The sequence below is a fragment of the Arachis hypogaea genome, chromosome 11, assembly GCF_003086295.3.
Source record: "Arachis hypogaea cultivar Tifrunner chromosome 11, arahy.Tifrunner.gnm2.J5K5, whole genome shotgun sequence".
Lineage (NCBI taxonomy): Eukaryota > Viridiplantae > Streptophyta > Magnoliopsida > Fabales > Fabaceae > Arachis > Arachis hypogaea.
The window spans coordinates 142,614,392-142,627,140 of NC_092046.1; the positions used below are offsets into that span (position 1 = coordinate 142,614,392).

The 12,749-nt window shown below is 33.1% G+C and overlaps 3 protein-coding genes across 3 annotated transcripts; 1 reads left to right on the plus strand and 2 right to left on the minus strand.

Annotated features, from left to right (window-relative positions):
- Window positions 1-18: 18 nt before the first annotated feature.
- On the minus strand, window positions 19-1,753 carry LOC112723158 (uncharacterized). The gene is made up of 2 exons (XM_025774413.3): window positions 1,570-1,753; window positions 19-1,292 (listed from the first exon to the last, which is right to left on the minus strand). Exon 2 carries the CDS (start codon window positions 1,217-1,219, stop codon window positions 434-436), a length of 786 nt encoding a protein of 261 aa, XP_025630198.1. The 5' UTR covers window positions 1,220-1,292; window positions 1,570-1,753; the 3' UTR covers window positions 19-433.
- A 3,797-nt stretch (window positions 1,754-5,550) lies between these two features.
- On the minus strand, window positions 5,551-7,914 carry LOC112723162 (outer envelope pore protein 16-2, chloroplastic). The gene is made up of 7 exons (XM_025774417.3): window positions 7,168-7,914; window positions 7,025-7,076; window positions 6,847-6,924; window positions 6,664-6,695; window positions 6,493-6,526; window positions 6,274-6,341; window positions 5,551-5,958 (listed from the first exon to the last, which is right to left on the minus strand). The coding sequence occupies exons 1-7, from the start codon at window positions 7,300-7,302 to the stop codon at window positions 5,815-5,817; spliced, it is 543 nt and encodes a 180-aa protein (XP_025630202.1). The 5' UTR covers window positions 7,303-7,914; the 3' UTR covers window positions 5,551-5,814.
- On the plus strand, window positions 7,865-9,822 carry LOC112723163 (DNA-directed RNA polymerases II, IV and V subunit 9A). Its single transcript, XM_025774418.3, has 4 exons — window positions 7,865-8,004; window positions 8,397-8,472; window positions 8,871-9,029; window positions 9,168-9,822. The coding sequence occupies exons 1-4, from the start codon at window positions 7,976-7,978 to the stop codon at window positions 9,255-9,257; spliced, it is 354 nt and encodes a 117-aa protein (XP_025630203.1). The 5' UTR covers window positions 7,865-7,975; the 3' UTR covers window positions 9,258-9,822.
- Window positions 9,823-12,749: the final 2,927 nt, after the last annotated feature.

Below are 12,749 nucleotides of genomic sequence, written 5' to 3' on the forward strand. Positions count from 1 at the left end.
ATTAATAGACCGAGGAGATTCATGCCAATACTTGTGTAAGCAACGGCATTTAAACAGAACCATAAAAATTACTAAATTAACAAAGTCCTAATACTCTCATGACAATAGAAGCTGGAGCTTACACAACTTGCAAAAATCAACTATGTAAACATCTCCAAACACATGGCATCTCCATAGTTTAGTCTAATGCAAAAAGCTTAAATCAACTTCAGAGTACGTTCAGAACAAAAAACTAGTCGCAGAAAAGAAACACAAGCCGGAGCCATCTATAGCAAAAACCTTATTGTACATTAACCATATCATAATAAGGACGGTATCTGCTTAAACAGTTAAACTCTTGTTGATTGCATATGAATGTAGAGATGGAAACATCCTCAGATTGTGACTTGCACTCACTAAATCGTTTGTTGCTCCACACAATCTTCACTCACATTCAGCGTCTTCGATTGTGCTGCTTTTTCCGTCGACGACTCCTGTCATCAGAATCAGAGTCTGATTCTGAATCTGAATCAGATGATTCTGAAGACGTACTATACCTCCTGCGCCTTCCGCCCTTCTTCTGCTTCTTCTTCCTCCTTCGCCTTCTTTCTTCCTCTGAATCAGATGAGGAACTGTACCCTGAACTACTTCCGGAAGACTCTGATCCTGTAACCGATGAAGATTCGCTGCCACTATCAGTCTCAAATACTGAATCCTCGCTATCACTGCCCGAATCAGAGTCAGATTGATATTTCCTTTTGGTTTTCTTAGAACTCACTTCGGCCTTCTCATCCTTAGTAGCATCGGGATTATTATCATCCATATCCAAGCTCACAGAAATATTCAGCCTCAACTTGGGATTCTTAAGTTGCTGTGTCCTGGATGGCCTCGACATGTAAACCCGCTCGTTCTTACATTCGTAGGTCCAGTGGCCACTTTGGAAGCACTTCTGGCACTGCGCTGATCCGCCAATGGCAGACATTGCAGGCTTAAGGTCTTTCCTTTCACCCAATCTAACAGCTTTCTCAGTACTCATCAAATACATCTGCCTTTTGGCTTCCCTTTTCTCCTGCCATCTGCTAGGCCCTTCTTCCTTCTGACCATAAGCATTCACATTCCGGGCAGCTGCAGCGGCGGCCCTTTCAGCTTGGGCACGACTAAGCCCTTTTGCGGCACTCAATGCCGCAGCTTTGATTCTATCAGCTGCGGCCTGAGATTTCTCATCCTTCTTGCTCGACATGTTCTACGTATAGAATTATCTTCTACAAAATGGTTCCAGAGAAAACTAATTGCAATCTATTGAAAGCTAAAACCTGCGATAAAGAGAAGCAAAATCATTTAAAAATTTAGATTAAACAATCTACCAAAAACACACCATTGCAAATCCTAACAGACTCGAATGATAATGAATTTAGCTGTACACTGTTAGGGTTCGGTTACCCTTAAAAGAACGGAAAATCGAGGGGGGCAAAAAGGTACGAAACGACATGCAAGAATTTTAGAGACTACAAACTAAAGGGTAAAAATTAAGAGAAGCGAAACTAAAATAAACACTCAGGATCTGGAAAATGAGAAAATTTTAGCGCTAACCTTGGCAGTCTTGAAGGTGGATAATTGATTCGAATTTCGAAGTAGATGGGAATGGTTAGGGCTGCGATCTCTTCAACCAGAGCTGCTCGTATTTGGATTTTGGAGGCGAAAGGAAATTAGGGTTCACACGCTTATCAGATCAGATCGAATATAAAACATGAACAAAATTTGAGCTGTTGAGAAGCATAACGGGGCTTATTTATAGTTAAGATAAAGTACTACTTGTCTACTTTAAACAGGGTTAATGTGATTTTACGGTTAAAATTAATAGTAATAGTTAACGAAATAAATAATATAAATGTTAACAATGTTATTAGTTGAGTTATTTTTTTTTAAGGGTTAAAAAAATATAACTAAAATTTTTTGTAATATCTTTTTTTTTCAATTTTTTTTAAATTGTATAAAATTTTAAATTCTAACAATCAATCATTAATGTTTAAAAATTAAAGAAAAAAATTTTGTATTAGTGATTGATAATTCATCGATTTTATTTATATACTAAAATTGAATATTATTTGCTCTTCATTATGTGAATTATTTGTATAAAATTTAATGGTGGGACAATAATAAATTCACTTAAAAATTTTTTGGAATTGAAATAAGACGTTTAAAAATTTTTAGGACTAAAATAAGACGTTTAAAACATTAAAGATCAAATTAAAATTTAGTTCAAATATTAAAGACTAAAATAATATTTTATTTTTATATTTATTTTTAAAATTTTGGGTAACAAATGAATAATTATATTAAATAATTAAATAAATATATTTTTTTGTAGACTTGTGTTTCTCAAAAAGAATGAGAATAATCGTTATATAAAACTATAACACTATTTTATTGTAGTAGGACTATTTTTTAAGATAAAAAAAATGTGCAGACGTGCAGTTGAAATTTTAAATAACCATATTTAAGCAAAATATATTTTAATCAACACACAATAAAGAATGTTAATGAGTTATAGTTTAAATGTCATAGTCTTCTTCTTCTTATACTCATTTAAAAAGGTTGCAGATTCGAATCTCTTCATTTTTAGTAAAAATAAAAAATACATAAAATAAAAATATTATTGGTACACTAAAATCAGTTACTAATGTGTTTATATATAAATATATATGTGGTTTAATTTATTTTTAATATGTATTTATATTTTAATATATATTTTATACTAATAACTAATTTTAATGATTAATTTTAATGTCCACCTAGCATAATCAAATTTGTAAAAAAAACAATAATTAAATCAATTATTTTATATTTATATATAAACATATATTATTTATTTTATTTTTAATATTTTATATTTTAACAATGAGAGAATTTAAGAGGAAATTACCACTACGCTAGTTTAAGGCGTAATTTTTTATGTCATAAATTTATTTATTGTTCAATTTATTTATTTATATATAAGACTCAATAAGGATAAAAATTCACCCAATAAATATATTTTATTTATTGTTTTTATATTTTAAACATATTGTTCTTGCTGAGTTTGGCCGGTGTATAGTGCGTTTGTCGATGAATGTCTTCAAACTTCTCGTCGGGATGAGTTATACGTCGGCAATGAAAGAACAAGGGGTGGGTAGCTGCAAAAGACACTCCGACGTTCAGGTCAGTAAGTATTTAAGAGGTATAAGAATAATTCTATGAATATAGAATGTAAGACATGATATACAACTTATAGAACTTATCATGCTGCCTCTTGAGATTAGATATATAAGGTTCCTTTTATACGTATAGAATTGATGAATAATATTCATGTTATGACCGTTTGGTCATTAAGATTAAAATGATGGCCATTAAGTCAGTAATGAAGGTGTCGGTTACAAGCAAAGAATAAATGATAATTAACGCCGAGTTATAACTCGTAATGCACAATAAAGACCGAGTTATAAGGTGACGGATCACATCCCCCAAGCTTTGTCCACTGATCATATGATCCAGGCTAAGCTTAGAAAATAAAATGAGTTATAACTCTGTTAAAAGATAAGTAAATAATGATATGGTGAGCCCCCAAGCTTAGTCGGGTTATTATGTCGGCACTTATTCAAGAAATAATTGAGTGATAAGAGTCATTCAATCAAGAAAGTTGAGTGAGGGATACTTTTCTACTTAAGAACAATTTTAACATTTGATTGTATGTGAACTGAAAAGTCCAGAGATATCTATTGACAGAATCGATTTTATGGTCCGAGGATATAATGATTAATTGTCTTGGAAAATTTTCCGTCCCGCAACAACTTATTGATAAATTTCTCGCTCAAAACAATTAGTTATTGAATATTTACAATTTATAGTAAAGGTCATACGACATGAATTGAGAAAATGAATATGTCTAAAATCGCAACATACATTGATTGATATATATTGTAAAAGTAAAAGAGTTCAAAGTAGAAAAATATACCTTGAAAGTTGATAATTGTAGAGAAGAAGACGACATATATGAATGTCATACATGGCAAATGTGAATATTTGAATTTTGTTTTGTAGGACATGCTTTAATTTGATAATAAAGTAATAAGATAACAGTTATTGAATTATACATTTAGTATATTTTTTCTAGCAGTTACAATATGACGAGGGATATTCTTCGTGCAATAATAGTAAATTGCCTGTTTAATTTTTTACATTAAACAAATAGTAACATAAAATTTAATAGTATAAAGTGAATAGTGTAACAGTTATATACAATTGATATATAATCAATTTTTGATGGAATCAAATTTTAAGATTTAAACTCGTCATTACCGTCATTTAATTGTATGAATGAAATCATTAAGCAATAAAAACATAATACATAATGAAATAAAAATGAAATCGACATGGTTGTCATATGTCATTATTGTATAGAATATATATTGAGGTTTGAATATAACTAATAAATCAATAAATATTAGTTACACAAAATATAAATGCAAAAGTATGTTGAATAAAATACATAATTTTACTTGTGTAAATAGAAAACTTTGAAAAAGTAAGCAAAATTGATAAGTGAGTTTGTGTTCGGATTGATTGAAAATCGAGTTTGTTCTCAGATTGATTAAAAGCCGAATTTATTCTCGGATTGGTTCATTGATCGATTATGATATGTGAAAGATTATGATACATAAAAGTAAAGCAATTCAAATGTATAAAGTACATACTTTATAAAAAGTTATGATAGATTAAAATTTGATAAGAGGTATTAAATAAAATCTTAAAGTAGATTGTTGAGATTGGTCCAAAAATTTAAATGTAAATCAAATTTTATGAACCTAAGGGGAGTAGGAACTATTTTACTCGTCCCCACAGACGGCGCCAATTGTTCTTGCTGAGTTTGGCCGGTGTATAGCTTGTCCGTCGATGAATGTCTTCAAACTTCTCGTCGGAATGAGTTATACGTCAGCAATGAGAGAACAAGAGGATAGATACCTGCAAAAGACACTTCGACGCTCAAATCAGTAAGTGTTTAAGAAGTATAAGAATAATTCTATGAATATAGAAGGTAAGACATGATATAGAACTTATAAAACTTATCATGTTGTCTTATCATGTTGCCTCTTAAAATTAGATATAGAAGGTTCCTTTTATACGCATAGAATTGATGAATGATATTCATGTTATGACTATTTGGTCATTAAAATTGAAATGATAGCCATTAAGTCAGTAATGAAGGTGTCGGTTACAAGCAAAGAATAAATAATAATTAACGTCGAGTTATAACTCATAATAGTCATTAAGTCAGTAATGAAGGTGTCGGTTACAAGCAAAGAATAAATAATAATTAACGTCGAGTTATAACTCATAATGCACAATAAAGACCGAGTTATAAGGTGACGAATCGCATATATTGTTTAATGTATTTATTTTTAATATTTTGCCCAAAGCTTTTGCTTCATATTTAAGCAGTAAAGTGTTATATTTATATTGCGTTTGAGTGACCTCTGCGTAATACACAATGATTAACAATCTCTTAACAGAATATTTTAGGAACTGCTCATGTAATTACTGCTAAAACTAGTGTCACGTTTAATTCGGATGCTCCTTGCAAGGGAAGAAGCTTGTTAATTCGAAAGGACTTTAACAAGGAGGCCGTGTCCAACACTACAAATTCGAGTTAAGACGGAACAACTTGCCAAGTAGTTCAAAAACATGTCCTAACTAGTAACTAGAAGAATCCATAAATCCACCAAGACAACACAAGACGGTTTTCAATTATCAATTTCAAAAGTAGAATCATTAAGAGGGTGGTCATCACTAATATTCTGTCTAGAATATTCCGGTAAGAAGATTTGCTGCGGTCGAGATTGCAGCTCCAGTAATAGCACATTGCACAATCTGTTCATGAGATGTGTCTTCTGATGTCAGTGCAAGTGTTGCCCCCGTTATTGCTCCTGCAACTACACTGTTTTTCTACATCATTCAAAAATCAAATGGTCATGTCAACTTTGTAGCAACCAACATAACATCTACCACTATAAGCAGCTAAAGAAAATAATAGGTACTACTAACCAGAAGTTTGATGGTCAATACTTAATACCCAAATATTTTTAATTAGTCTGCATGCTATTAGGCTAATAAGCATGTTACATGTATTAGTTATCTGGAAATGAACATCTAAACTATTGGAAACTCCGCCAGAGATCTCTTACCAGTGTAATATCACTACAAAATAGATAAAAATAAATAGAACAAATAAAAAAAAAAAATTGTTGGGGTATTCATTACCCAATCATGAGCTCCACGAGCTTCCTTCAGCCCATATGTGAGACCAGAGTATATCCCAGCAGCCAGTCCTGCATTTTAGAAAAACAAAAGATTCTGTTTACAAGAGTGGAAGTAGGTAAACACAACACACCTAAATTTTGCCTGAATACAAAGGCAAAAAGAAACGGTAGTAATTGGAAAATTCACATATGATAAAAGCATATTGACATGTATCATTACCCCATTGCAAGGACTCTTTCCCGGTATGCTTCACCTGAGCAAGGAAAAAATAAAGCCGTCACGGGAAAAGAACTATAGGATATGAAAGGCTAGTTCACTAATCTCTTATGGAATGTATAAAGAGAATGTACCAGAAATACATATACAGCATTCGAAGTTTTATGAACTCACCATGGCCTCAAGGGATTTGCTGCTGGTCTCTCCTGCATGCACAAAAGCAAATGGGAAACAAATATTACTATTTTTCCCAACTAATAACAGATTCACTCCCAACCCAATCACCATAAATGGCCACAATTTCTCCTTTTCTTTTACTATGTTTCAAAATTATTAATACGGGCATGTTTGATGTACCTCTGAGACCGGGCAAGCGATGTTTCTTGGCGCCAGAAACTTCGGAAGGCATGCCACCGGTATTATCAAGCCCTGAACCTATACATATCATTTCATGAAATCGGAAACTGAGAGAAGGAAATGAAAGCAGCAGTTGCCATTCAATTAAAAGGAAAATAGGAAGGGAACATGGTAGTACTTTCAATAGCAGTGAAATAAGCCTCACGGGACACGGCTTGAACCGCTCCTATCTGCAACAAATGAAGAATAATTATGAGAACGAGAATGAGAGAGAGAGAGAAAGAGAGATCAAGTTAATTAGTTGTTAGAAAGAGAACTCACTCCAGCAGCTTTGACGAAACTTTCAGCAATACGATTGAGGAGAGGGTGACCGAAGTCGAAGAGCCCCCCTTGGTTGAAGCTGCTAAGCTCATCAAGCAGTGAACGGGTCTCCAGATTGCTGCTTTTAGAATTCATCTTCCACTTGCACTTACAACACCCAACTGATAAGATAGGTAACAAGAAGAAGAAGAAGAAGAAGAAGAGAGGAGGTGACTGGTAAGATCAGTGGGAGGTATGAAGAAGAAGTAGTAATGGAAATGGAGAACACGTGTTTGTATGATCCACACGTGGATGCCCCTAAAAGTGCCAGAGTCCGCAATCGCTTGCAACTTATTTGCAACAGGGTAACACCTGTCCTCTCACACACTGACATTTTCTCCTCATATATTCAATTAAGCTCAGCTTAATTAAAAAAAAAGTAAACACAATAGTATATAAAGTCCTTTCGTAATTTCACTTTCTTCCATGTAGATGCATATTATATTTGTGGTTTAATTATACACTTTATATTTGGTGGGTCCATGAGCTGTTGAGTGAAAATGAAACCTCCCGAAGAGAAAATAAAATGATAAGCAACTTTCCTAGTTTGGTATACATAATGATGGGTTGGTTTCGTTCTGTGCCTATCGTTTTGTTCCTGTAGAAAATGGTAGAAAGAACTACATAACATTTATTTCGTTCTACCAAGTTATTTTGGCCAAAATTGACCAGAGTATTTTAAAGACTATGCATTTGTTTAGCCCAAAGTTAAACCTGGCGAAATTTACCTACGATTAGCAAGTGGGAGTTTGCAGGAGAAGGTCTTAAGATGACTGTGTACAAGTTCTGCCCTGAATGGTAGATCATTTTTCTCTCTTGTTTGAAGAGAATTTGGTTCTTTCCCTCCCTACTCACTTTCATTTTCGATTATAGGAAACTTTTTAATAAACAATGCTGTGGTTAATAAGCTTTGAGATGATAAGCTTCAATAGCATAAATATCCACCAACTAATAACGTAAAGTATGTAGTTTCAGTTTGTGTATAATTGTTTCCTATCAAGTTTGAACCAACACAGTTAACTTTATGCTAACTGATCAGTTAGCATAAAGTAGTAGAATGCAAAATACCTGCCAAAACATAAGAGCGATAGAGAAATATAACAAGGAAACTAAATAACAAGGAAACTAAGTCCCACTGGTTTTATTGATTCAACCATTTTCATTTTATTTATGTGTATCCATATCTGCAGCAACAATATTCTTTATCCTAAGGAAGACAGGGAGCATAAGATTCTCTTCTTCGCTTGCCGCACCTGTGATCATCAGGTTCTTCTCTTTTCTTACTCTATATCTGAAATAAGATTTCACAAAACCATATTTAAAGATAATTTCTCCTAAACCACCGGTTCTTTTAGAAGTAGCCTTTCAGCATTACCATCAGGATAGTAATGGATGACCTTATTGAATTCTTGTTTTCTACATGGCCAAAATTTGACCCTTGGTTTTTGTTATTCGGATCCAGACCCAGTTGCTTTATTTGGATGAAAAATACAGGGAACTAACTTTTAGTTAGCTTAAGTGTTTATAATTTAGGGTCTAGAATTTAAAAAAAAAATGGTTAATGTTAGCTGAAAAAAGTTGGTCATCTAGCATTACCCTATTTGAATATGTCTGTTGGAAGTTGGAACTGTTATAATATAACTAACAGTTATTTTTTTGTTCAGGAGGTTGCTGACAATAACTGTGTGTATAGAAATGAGATATATCATTCGGCTGAGGAGCGAACTCAAGTGTTGGAAGATGTAGCTTCAGATCCAACTCTTCCTCGTACCAAGTCTGTTCGTTGCGCTCAATGCAATCATGGAGAAGCTGTCTTCTTCCAGGTTAACTCCTTAGTTTTACCACCTATATTGAATTGACTATGGCATGATTGAATGAACCATATTTATGCTTGTTAGTAGAATAAAATCTGCAGTTAGGTGGGTAAGATGTTAAGTATTTGATTCGCATGCAATATGCAGGGAACTATTAGAAGGGAAGAAGGTATGACACTGTCTTATGTTTGCTGCAACCCAAACTGTGGCTACCGATGGCGAGATCAAGATTCATAACCTTCACTCTAATCCATCTTCTCATAAAAGATATCAAATCCTTTCATCCTGGATAGCAGCATAGGGAATTAGTATATGGAGTGATATAGAATTAGATATGTAACACGACCAAAATGATGAGATGAAAGCATAATATTGTTATTATATATATTATAACGTACATAGGATATTACAGGGAACATGTTAAATATAAAACAGAATCAGCCTCTCTTTTATTGGAAATTAAAGATATAATCTTAGTCCCGATCAGTTGCGACGCTTAACAGAAGTGTAGGTGGTGGAGGAATCAAAGCCACCGAAGATGATGGAGCCATTACCATTACCCTCAGCATGGCCAGTGTTGTTTATAAGACCTTTCAAGTTTTGTGGCCCTGTGTTGTTCAACGAGTTTCGCGGTTTGGTGCTCTTCCTTGATGAAGCAACACCACCACCTTGGTTGTGTAGCGGCCTTGGCTCAAGGTCAGATTCGTCCTCATCGTCAATGAGGCCAAACAACCGGAAAAGAGAATTTGCCATTGATATTTAGGTATATGGAGCTTTTTTTTTTTGTTTTTTGGCTTAGGCTAGAGAGTTTAGGAAATATAGTATGGTTTTATATCCTGGGCAAGGAATATGTTGTAGCAGCTTGAACACTAAGCTAAGCAAATACAGTACTATAAGTTTCTCCTACCATATATGGGTGTGGTATAAGATTCATATATTCTAATATTCAAATCATTTTCCATTTAATAAATTTATACCCGGTAAAAGTATTTCAAGAAGTAAGCATTTTAGATATTTTATGAAACTGAATTTAATTATTTGTATATAATCAGAAGTTTTGTCTTCAATAACTGCGATTTCGTTTAGTTTTTGGCGAGTTTAAAAACAAAATTACATCTTTGTTAGTTAATTTATCAGATTTATTAATGAATAAAATGACTGAACTGTATAACTACTAATCATGCATATGAATTTGATCCTTCAACTTCAAACGTTAAGAATATGGTTGAGTGAAGCAAGTCAGAATTTCCAAATCAAAGGTTTAAACTCCCTACTCATGTCTTTGAGCTCGTAGACTTTCCTTCCCTTGAATTAAATTGGCCAGGTCGTGATTCATTCTCTTTTTTCCTCGTGTTATGTTTTATTTCAGTGTAAATACTATATAATATTTTGGTCCGTCATGTCAAACTTTGCAATTTCAAATCCCCGATACTCACATTAATATATGACATGAATCACTAAGTGTCGGAGGTTTGAATCTCATCTTGTGCATGCATTAATTTATTAGCCAGCGACAAACCCTTAAATGGAGCTTCGATCTCCGATCCGTGATGGATTAGTCTTTAGCCTGCCAGATTAAGAGATATCATGGGAAACCAAATGAATTTGATTTCACCTAACTAGCTTGCGAGATGCTGCTGTTAAAGACTTATAAAGTTGCATATTGGACAGTAACATGAATCTTATTATATTATTGAGTACGATACATGAGTTTAGTACGATATTATTATTATACATAATCTTGTTTGCATATTATCAAAGGATTAATTAGATCATGGCTTCCTCTGGGCTTCAAGGATTGCTAGTCAAGGTGCCAAAGTTGATGACACCATTAGCGTTGCCCTTCACAAATCCGGTCTGATTTGTTAGACCTTTTATATTTTGAGACCTTGTTTTGCAGCAGTTTTTCCTCTCCTGCTCTTCACATGGAATAGGAGTAGTGGTGGCGGCAACGGCCGCGGTAGTGGTGTTCCTGTTAGGCCTAGAATCAGCTTGTGTTGGTCTTCGAGCATCACTCGTGCCAAGAGCAATATTGCAGATTCCGGACGCAATCCCTGCCATATTGAAATATGATGTTGGTATAATCTGCTTCTTCAATTAGGTTTAGATTAGTTTGGTGTGGCTGAGGAGGAATAAGCGTTCTTTTTATAGCTGCAGCTTGAAGGGAATTTGAATGAGCATGAAATGTAAATACAGTTTTTAATTTGCTTTGGTTATTTGTCCTTCTCTATCATGTCCAAAATCGTATAAGATGCTCCAATAATAATCAAGTGGCGCCTATACTCTGTACTCATCTTAACTTGTTATTAGTATATGGACGAATAATAAAAAAAGAAGTAAGATTATTATTCATTCCTCATCTCGAGCTAAGTGTACATCAAAATCAGTCATCAATATAAAATACATGTTAAAATATAAAAATACACATTGAAAATAAATTAAACTACACATATATATTTATACACAAATATATTAGTGATTGATTTTAGTGGCTAATTTTAGTATACAAATATCATTTTTATTCCTCATCTAAAGCTGTATTGATAAGGGAATCAATGCAAAGGTGACACAGTCCTAACTTTGATTCATATTCCTTTTATATCGAATGTTATATAGAATGGATCATTTCCGATAGAGTAGTTAACCCTTTGGTTTCTTTCTCTCTTCGTAAAATTATTTCAAGATCACTTAAAATTTTTAAGTATTTGATTCATTAATTAAGAGTATCGGTTTATTTTTTATCCTTGAAAAAAAAAAGGCATTGCACGGGAACAAAGAAAATTATACATTTGGCAAAAAATCATGTCATGCAATTAATCGAGGGAAGAAATTATACTACCATTTTTCGAAGGCTAGATTTTAAGTGTCAACACCTCACTCACAAACACACATGGACATAGGCCCCCACTTACTGCTATAGCTAGCATAATATATAAGTATAATACGAAAATACGTTTCTGGATAAAAAAATTGTTACATGATAAATATCTTTTTCTTTTTATTTATCTTGTACAATACTAATATTAATATTAGTCAACTTTTTTTTCTTTTGTACTAAGAGTGTTAGCCTTTTAGTATTTTTTTTGGTGGATACTACCATGAAAATTTTACAATTACCTTCATATGAAGATGTTTCTTTTTTATCATTAGATCATAAATTGTATGGTTTGATTTTGATGTGCTACAAAAATGTTATTTTTTTTAAAGTGTGATTAAACAAATAAAATACATTTTTAATACAAGAATCTTCATAAAAAGATGTTTTTAACATCTTCCTTTAAGTAGGTGCCTTTTCTTTTTTGGATATATATATATATATATATATATATATGATGGATCCGAGTTTAAAATTGCAGGTATAGTCGGAGTCTTGCAGGTACCTCCTATGTTGCGCATTAAAATTACCCGTTTGATTATTCTTTTTGTGTGTTTATTTGGAGCTTGACACCAATGAATCTTCTTGTAATATATATTAGCTAATCTATTATTTCTTCTTTTAACTAAAGAAGTAGTCACGTACAACAACGAGAGAGTTTATTCTAACATGTAATCATGTATTTAGTATTTACTCATTCATCATATAATACATGACTTTATGATTAATTCTCCGTTTGAGTGGCTTACACATGCAAGTCGCCAAAGTTGATGGCTCCGTTAGCATTGCCTTCAATGCGACCTGTTTGGTTACTGAGTCCTTTTATGCTCTGGCGAGTGTAACATTCTCCAGAC

What these genes read in the sequence shown, in the direction of transcription:
- LOC112723162 (XM_025774417.3), bottom strand. Translation starts at nt 7,302, where the DNA reads ATGAATTCTAAAAGCAGCAATCTGGAGACCCGTTCACTGCTTGATGAG. An exon ending in TCGCTTGCCCGGTCTCAGAG is followed by an intron (nt 6,696 to 6,846) that starts GTACATCAAACA and finishes TTGTGCATGCAG; the next exon opens with GAGAGACCAGCAGCAAATCC. An exon ending in CTCGTGGAGCTCATGATTGG is followed by an intron (nt 5,959 to 6,273) that starts GTAATGAATACC and finishes TGAATGATGTAG; the next exon opens with AAAAACAGTGTAGTTGCAGG.
- LOC112723158 (XM_025774413.3), bottom strand. Translation starts at nt 1,219, where the DNA reads ATGTCGAGCAAGAAGGATGAGAAATCTCAGGCCGCAGCTGATAGAATC.
- LOC112723163 (XM_025774418.3), top strand. Translation starts at nt 7,976, where the DNA reads ATGACTGTGTACAAGTTCTGCCCTGAATG. An exon ending in GCCGCACCTGTGATCATCAG is followed by an intron (nt 8,473 to 8,870) that starts GTTCTTCTCTTT and finishes TTTTTTGTTCAG; the next exon opens with GAGGTTGCTGACAATAACTG. An exon ending in GAGAAGCTGTCTTCTTCCAG is followed by an intron (nt 9,030 to 9,167) that starts GTTAACTCCTTA and finishes TGCAATATGCAG; the next exon opens with GGAACTATTAGAAGGGAAGA.